Source organism: Cottoperca gobio, chromosome 22, assembly GCF_900634415.1.
Source record: "Cottoperca gobio chromosome 22, fCotGob3.1, whole genome shotgun sequence".
Classification (NCBI taxonomy): Eukaryota; Metazoa; Chordata; class Actinopteri; order Perciformes; family Bovichtidae; genus Cottoperca; species Cottoperca gobio.
This window is the reverse complement of record NC_041376.1, coordinates 14,787,643-14,796,055: the sequence shown is the minus strand read 5'-3', so window position 1 is coordinate 14,796,055 and position 8,413 is coordinate 14,787,643. Positions and strand designations below refer to the sequence as shown.

Genomic DNA, 8,413 nt, shown 5'->3' with positions numbered 1-8,413 from the left:
ATTTTCAAGGAGATTAAGCAGAAAGTTACATTTCCATTTAATCGTTTATTCACAAGAACCCCTTCACATGCTTATCTCTGCCGTTTTATCATTTAGAAACTCCTTGTTTTGTATCAACAAACGAAAGGTTGACTGTATAAAGTAAACTGTTTACCTTAGAACTGTCGTAGATCTCTGTAGTTCCTGATGCCGTTGCCACCAATGTGATTACATCACAGTCAATGGTTTTATCAGGGGGAGGAGCAAGTGTGTCTGTTATTACCCCTAAGAAACTAGAGAGGCTCTTCTTCACCTTTTCTGAGGTCTCAGAGGAACCTTCCACCTGGAATAAATAGACAAGTTGGATCGGTCTTTAACAACTACTACCCCATTTATACGGGAGAGATGAGTGGCTCTGCTGAACACGCATTCAAACGCCCTTTGACCCGACTGTCAGGAGACAGTTGGATAGAAAACAACACGGTGAAGGCTGCAACTTACCGCAAGCTTGTTTCTGACAGCAGTGGCTGTAGCCACAATTGAGCAGGTTGTGTCATGTTGCACCACAGTGGAGAACTCCGTCAGGTCTCGCTTTATGAATTCTAAGGCCTCGGATGACTGCAAAGAAGAGAAGCAAACAATCAATATCCAGATTCAATTTGATCATCTCCCTAAAGGCCGTGTCACACATATCCGTATGACAGAAAGGTATGCCGGCGCATACGAAAATTTGTCAGTCCAAATACGTCCAACTTTTAATCGGATCGGAAAAGTGAACGTATACAGATACACATGTTTAACCTGTTGATAGCGCATCACTTACTACTACAGAATGTATCAGACGAATACCCAACGAATGCATAAGATATACAAAAATATGTCGTATACAAAATATGAGCAACACGCTGGTGTACGTAGATATAAGGTAAGGTATAAGTATATATATAAGTATTCATTAAGAGCTCACTGTGTTACGCTGGGGTACTTTGTTGAACGCTGATGTTTTGAACATGTTCAATATTACCGGACGTACCCGACGTGTGCTTCATAAGATATGCAGACGTTACGTTACGTTAGACATACGTGAATACGGAATACGTACGTGAATACTTACCTACGTAAATATAGTACGTGAATACCTACGTGACTACGTTAGAGGTACGTTAGATATAGGCTACGTCGGCTGACGGTGAGCCCTACAGCCAATGTATTGATACCGAGTGGATAACCTATTCCTACCCTATGTTAAGATGATGCCTGAAACGGAGTAACTTATTAAACGTGTTTCTACAGTACAGCTAGCGTTCAGCATGTTAGCCGTTGTCCAGCATCAGCATGACGTGAACCAGATGGCACTTTTGCAGCTCTGTGGGCTCTGATATGTTTTAAATAAGTAAGTGATAAGCTATCAATGTTTGACATGCATATAATAATTTGTTATGTATTCGTTATGTATACGTCAGCTACAACACCGCTGTGGAAAAGTTGGACGTATTTGGACTCTGACACATTTTGAGCTACTTTTCATATACGGCGGCATATGTTTCTGTCATACAGAACTGTGTATGTCTGGCGTGTTCGCCGTAACGTCTGCGTCCTTCAAACGATCACAACTTACCCTTAATTTATATCAACCTATTGCTGATATTTCGTATGCGCCGGTATACGTTTCTGTCATACAGATATGTGTGACAGGGCCTTTAGCAAGTACTTGTTTCAGTGTGTATGTAAACAAAAACTCAACATTCAGATAAAACAAGACAAAAAAAACGCCAGCAATACATAGCAAATATAAAACATGAATATAAACCTTTAAGAAAAGCAGTAAAACATACTTTTAAATGTATGAAGCTTGATTTACCATTGATCTTTCAGGCACTGTAATGAATTGGCCTCGCATCCTACTTGTTTTCAAGTTGCTGTGAGACTAGTTCTTATTTTTAGAAGTAACGGTTCCAAAATTATGCCACCGCTGGAAGGGCGAGAACATATTTGGACACAAAGCTGTACAACTGTGTGGTGAGTTTGTGGACTTGAGAAGAATTTGTTATTTGGAGAAAGAACAGCCTTTGCTGATGTTTCTAGAACATTGCTGTCATATCCATGAATTTTTCTTGTCAGTAAAAATGGTGACACGGTATCTATATGTTTTGGCTCTGACCTTTCATGACAACGATGAGGATACTGTGTGTTGTTCACTAAAATCTAAATGTTGTTTTAAACATCTACAGAAACGATTCATGAAATGTAACTAAACATTGAAGGGAGAGCAGTGGTTAGCGTTGACATATTCCTCATACACAACATTGTAAATGCTGAGCAACTGCTACTGATACAGTGAGAATTATCATTTGTATAATTATTACCTTATCTTTGACGACCTGGAAGCTCTGCTGAAGCCAGCCTCCCCACCAGCCTTCTCTGTAATCATACACATTTAGAAATGAGCTAACGTTAGCTACTTTTGAAAACCAAAACAGTATAGACAACATGTCCATAACCATAGGTTAACACCACGACTACACGACCGTTGTTCTTTTATCACATTCTCAAAACGGTTTGTCAATATGGCGATACTTTAGACGTATTCACTGCTAGCTGCTGATGTTATCAAGCTATCTCTAACGTTAGCTATCTTACACATACATAGTCTGGCAAGCTAAACAAGTTAGCTAACGTCAGCTATCAATGCCATGCCAGCGTATTTGTCGGAATACGCCATCAGTGCGATTGGTAATGCAACACAAATGCTAAGTGTAAAAATGAAGGATATATACAGTCCACTCTTTGTTACTGCGTGGTTTTAGCTGCTCTTCAAACATAGCTAACCAGGCTATGCTAACGCTAGCCAGGCTATGTTTTGGTAAACAAATGCACTTCCTGAACTGATTCCGTGAGCTGCGAAGTCCAGCGTTTAACCGAAGAACTTATACCAAATCTTTTTAGACACACAACATTATAAGGAACCCAATATGTACACGATGTCAGTGCTCTGCTCTCTGTTATATTGTATTTTAAAACAAAAAGTAATTTGCGAGTTCACTCTCACCCTTCAGCCATCTTCAGACGATGACATCATCAGTATTTACTGAACCCTAACCCCGGCTGCATGACTTTGAAAACACACACGTGACGCAATATGACTTCCCTCCTGCGATTCACAGGTAATCACATTGACCTATAAAGAGAGAAATAATTGTTTTTAAATATGGTATTTAATAGTTTGTAACCAGCTAATGTTGTACACCCTTTTATCTACCCATGGTGGCTGCAGAGGACCATATTGGACGGCAACGCTAAAAGAAAGGCACGTTTATTTATATAATATTACCACATATAAGCAACAAAGCAATTCAAAGGTTAGTGTAAGAAATTAATAATTATGTAATCTAATAAAAGGCAGTAGTAAGCAGAAACGAATTCAGCCTTGATTTTAAAAATAAGAGTTGCAACTACAGTTTTCTGAGAGTTTCTTCCAGATATATGGTAAAGACTGAATGGGAAAGGATACTGGACTGTGGACTTACTTAAAGAATAAGAGGGCTTTCCGCTGTTCTCCATTGTTTAAATGTATTGTTAGAAACCAGAGGTAACCAACATGGTGCATGTTACTTCATACTGCTTTTGAGGTCAGAAGGTTTGGACCTCTGCATTTTTATACAAGACCCAACTGAAACATATTTGTCTAGAAACAAGATTGAAGATATTATGACTCTCATTTGAAATCTGCATCTCAGTGTAGGCATTTATGTTAAAATATTTGTAAGTTATGCTCCCTATGTGATTGTTGTGTGGAAAGAAAAAGGAACTGTGTGAAAAGTTGTCAAAATCATCAAGTGCATTTGGAGTTACCATAACATATTTGGCAGAGGTGCATCAAAACAAAGGAGGACAAACCAATGCACAATGCTTCCATGAGGGAGGCTAACGATTCGAGCATACGCAAGTTGTTTTCTTTTAATTAAACCTCGTTTAACCAATAAGCTACGTATGAAATCAAACTAATGAATCCAGACCAAACCTCTCCTTTTTGAGCCATTATGTTGGCTAATCAGTGTTTAGCAATTCCAACCTGAATCCCCTCATCAATCTCCTGCTCTCAGTACATATGTGGGTGTGCAAGTGAGTGTACGTACACGCCGTATTGCGCCTGTGTGTTGACCCCAAGCAGCTGTGCTTTCCCCTCATCAGTATTCTGGGTGAAAAGGGGTCTGTAAGCTTTACTGAGCACAAAATGAGAAAGAACAGGCAACAAGCCTCTGGAAGTGTGTTCTCCCTTAATTGAAGTTCCCCCTTATCCAGACGCTGCACAATGTGTGCGTATGTCCCTCAATATGTCTCCCCTGTCCAGCCCCTCAATCCTCTTAATTGGGTCTTTCAGTTTCCTAATTAACTCTGTCAATGCAGGTTGTGCTGAGCCAAGTTGGGACAAGCACTCCTCTATTGATCAGTATCTGAAGCAGTTAACTTATCCATCTGTCTACATGGCCATGGTGTGTCCTGTGTGCATGAGATTTAATGCACAAAGGGTTAAATTTGCAGTATCTTCATGTTGTTGTTAAAAACGTTTGGGTCTTTGAGCTTTGCTCCTTTGTAAGTAATTAAGTAGATTTGATTTGTTTAATTTCATCACAATTTTGGATTACTATCTGTGTATGTGTAGTTTATTATGAAGATAATATATTCCCACGGTTGGTTATGAACAGTAACTGCCCTCTCTATAATAATATAATCTATTGAATTCCTTCCATCCATATAGAATACTGAAATGCAGTGGTGGAAAGTAAGTAAGCACATTTATAAGTAATTTACTTAAAACATTGTATGCTACTTATTACTTCTAATTTACTATATTAGAGGCAGGTATTGTACCCTTTTCTTTCTTTCTTTTATTTTTAAAGTCATTTATGTATGTGGCACAGGACCATAAACACATATATAATAAATTGTAATAGAAATAAAGAAAATAATAAATCTGCCAGTGTTGTATATTACAACCTGTTTTCAATGCTAATTAACTTGTTTCAAGAACTTTCAACAATATTTATGTTATTATATTTATTTAATACTAAAGTAGTTCAAACTTAGACCAACTAGCAGACAAAGTGGTAGTGACACATTAATGAATCAGTGCTGATAATCCTGTGATGTATATATGGCACTATGAAAAGGGCCAATTGATGAAATATATAATTTTACTTTTATTACTTTAAGTACATTTTGCTGATAATACTACTACATAAGCAGGATTTTGAATGTAGGACTATTTACTTGTATTTTTATTGCAGTATTGTTACTTTTGCTTAACATTATGATGATTATGACTTAAACCAGAGCTGCCACTGCTGGTTAGCATATGATAAAGAGCACCATGATGACAGCAAAGGCTGACCATAATGGCACACAGAGGACCTGTCCATATTGTATGATTTAAGAAGCATATCCATTACACACCACACACATCACACCCATACACACACACAGGCTCCAGACCACTGATGCCACACCGTGGGTTAACACCATCTGGTGCTGATCAGGAAACACCAGCTTTGCACAAGTCAGTGTCTCTAATTATCTACCTCCAGCAAAGGGAGGCCGATCCCCGCTAATCTCCTCAATGTGTTCTGCTTCCCATTCCCACCTGTGCCCAAGTAAAGGGGGGCCTTGTGGGAGGACCCGGGGTCTCTGTGTCAAGGGACCAGGGACCAGGTGACGCTGCAACGCCGGTCCCCAAAACAGAAGCTCCGCCGCTTGGTTTGGCTGGCAGCTGCCTCCCCCCACTGAGACATCCCACAGCTGACAATCCCCAAGTACTGACAGGGGCTCTTTTCAGTGTCAATAGCCTCATATATTAGAGCTAACCGCCTTTGTGGCGAGAGAGGGTGTCAGGCCTTTTGGCCCGACAGCGCTTGTTACCATGATGAAATGTAGATTGAATGGAGGGGGTCTGTGTCTCAGGCACGAGAGCTTGGACTCCCCCGGCCTTTGTGTCCCACGCATGGCTATTGTTCAGACCCATTCAGGGCTCTCAGGAGGAGGAGGTGGGGTAAAGAGGGAGGTGGGTGACAATGAGTTACATCTCTTCATTTCTCCCCTGATCCCCAACTCATCTGTCAGCCGTGGGAGGATAAGCATGTATTTTACACGCTTGATTTGTTGCTAAGTGAAGGCCAGCCATTGTCGGGTTGTTTGACTAAATCATGTTCATGGCAATCAGTGTGTATTATGTTTGTGGTTTAGCGGATTAATCATTGTTATGAATCAGCTAGCACTTGATTTTTAACACAATAACATTTGATTGTGAGTTAAAATTATGTGGAAATATTTCATCTACAAGTTACAGAAGAAAACTCTATGTGCTTTTATGGAAACCTTTTTGACTGACCGCATTATGTCCGCTGCTTTAAATTTGCCCTTTGTGTGCCTGTATCCATGTTCTTATGAGACAGAGACAAATCGTTGGCCTAGAGCTAAGGACGTGGCTATGTCCCTCGCCCGCGTCAGACAATAGTGACGCGCCGTCCTGGCGCCTGTGTCGTCCTTTCATCTCCTACTCCCTGTTGAGGTGAAGATGGATGGTCCCCTGGCTCCAGAACACCACATTCAGCCTCTGTGCTGGCACATTGTCTCGTCCTTCTGTCCCTCTTTAGCTCTTTAGGGGTTAGTCTGTCCAATGATGGTTAGCAACCAATGACAGCCCTTCCTAAATATCCATTTTTACACTGCCCTCCTGTCCTCCCAAGCACAAATCAAACCCCTTCTGTTTAGTTTAAGAAGATGCGGCTCTATTGTTTTGATACAGCTGCTGTGTCTAAAACCCTTCCAGAAAAGTAGCAGCCTTGTAAAAAAGAAATAGTACCTGGCAGACATTGTTTGTGTAGCACCAGTATGACAAAACAAAACAGCTGCAGTCAGAGGAAAAAATAATAGTATTGATTTAAAGATCAGAGTCATGAAAAGAAGTAGGCCAACAAGAGTTATTATTATAACAACATTTTAATTTAGGAAAATATAAATCCTGCAGTACAATAGGACACACCAGTTCCCTTTCTGACAATGTTTCATCACCACAGATATCAGATAAATTACAGTTTTTGCTACTATGGTAAAAATCCTGCGTGGACTTAGAATATTTCTGTATAAACAATGCAGTGGAGACAATTGAGACAAAATAGCAGCAGTTCCCATGGCAGAAAATATATACAGTATGTACAAGCTCTGGCACCAGCAATCATTTTAGCAGTTTTTTTTAACAATCTTATATGAGCTGTTGGCTCATTGCTTTGATCCAAGCAGCAGAGGTCAGTTTTTTAAGAGAGTCCCGCTCACTTGATCATAGACAGGCTATGTAATGTGGAGGTAGTGGTGGGCAAAGGCTGGCAGAGCGAGCAGGGGCAAGGCATGCCGGGGAAGTGCCTATAGGAGCCGGCCAAGTGAAGGGGGTCCTTCAGCAGGCCCTGGACTGGAGCGTGGAAACCCAGGAAGCTGGCGGATGGAGGCGAGTGCAAGGCTGTGGCGGGAGAAGGTGAGTGATGCTGGAGAGCTGAAGGCGTGCTGGCCACCAGAGAGTGCAGAGAGTGTGCCAGATGATGCAGAGGCAGGTGGGCAGTGGGGGCTGCAGGGGTGATAGCTGCGTGGGCAGCAGTTCGGCTCTGGATGGCAGCACTGCCTCCATAAACATCCCCCACCAATTTCTTCATCTCATCCAAGGAGCTGGACAGCATGAGGATGTAGTTGCGAGCTAACATCAAAGTGGAGATTTTGGACAGCTTGCGGACTGAAGGTCCATGAGCGTAGGGCATGACCTCTCTCAGGCTGTCCATCGCCTGGTTCAGATCGTGCATCCTTTTCCGCTCACGACTATTCACTTTCAGTCTCAGGTCTTGCCCATCATTCGTATTGAGCTCAGACCTGGCCTTGGTCTTATCGCCCCCGCTGCAGTGCTCTGTCCTGCCCTGGTCGGCCTCGCTGTCTGCTCTGTTTTCTTGGCAGTATGTCTGGAACATCTTGTTGGAGAAGAAGCTCCCTGCTGAGTCATCAACCACCAGGTCCGGGGATGAGGAGCGGCTGCAGGCGGAGTCACAGTCGGAATCCATCTTGGTTGAAAGACGATTAAAGTGTTGCACAAATCGAAAAAAAGGTAAAAAAATACTACCCTGAATGCTGGGAGCGTGAGTTTAAATTCTACAGATGCTTCCTGGTTCTCTGCTTTCAAGCTGTTCCAGTTCCCTGTAGGGTCGCCACAGTCTCACTTCTCTCAGAGTTTGTGCCGCTCAGTCTGTTGATCAGTCAGTCCACAGGAGTGAGTCTGTCTAAACTGTCACCCTCTGGGCCCACTGGGGTGTATTTATACCGCCGCTATAACAAAGGAACAATAAAGCTGCATAATGAGACACTTAGAGCCACAGCCAATTGCAGAAGGGACACACTTTCA

At 41.8% G+C, this 8,413-nt stretch overlaps 2 protein-coding genes across 2 annotated transcripts in view; both read right to left on the bottom strand.

Annotated features, from left to right (window-relative positions):
- The window catches only part of bsdc1 (BSD domain containing 1), a 10,045-nt gene extending 6,911 nt beyond the window's left edge, over positions 1-3,134 (bottom strand). Inside the window, exons 1-4 of the mRNA XM_029461273.1 lie at positions 3,029-3,134; positions 2,346-2,400; positions 481-597; positions 155-322 (exon numbers count right to left, since the gene is read on the bottom strand). Of these exons, the coding sequence (XP_029317133.1) occupies positions 155-322; positions 481-597; positions 2,346-2,400; positions 3,029-3,039 (351 nt within the window). The 5' untranslated portion in view covers positions 3,040-3,134. The remainder of the gene's footprint in view (positions 1-154; positions 323-480; positions 598-2,345; positions 2,401-3,028) is intronic.
- Positions 3,135-7,112: 3,978 nt separating this feature from the next.
- On the bottom strand, positions 7,113-8,107 carry olig4 (oligodendrocyte transcription factor 4). Its single transcript, XM_029461076.1, has one exon. The coding sequence runs from the start codon at positions 8,073-8,075 to the stop codon at positions 7,305-7,307; it is 771 nt and encodes a 256-aa protein (XP_029316936.1). The 5' UTR covers positions 8,076-8,107; the 3' UTR covers positions 7,113-7,304.
- Between the last annotated feature and the right edge of the window lie 306 nt (positions 8,108-8,413).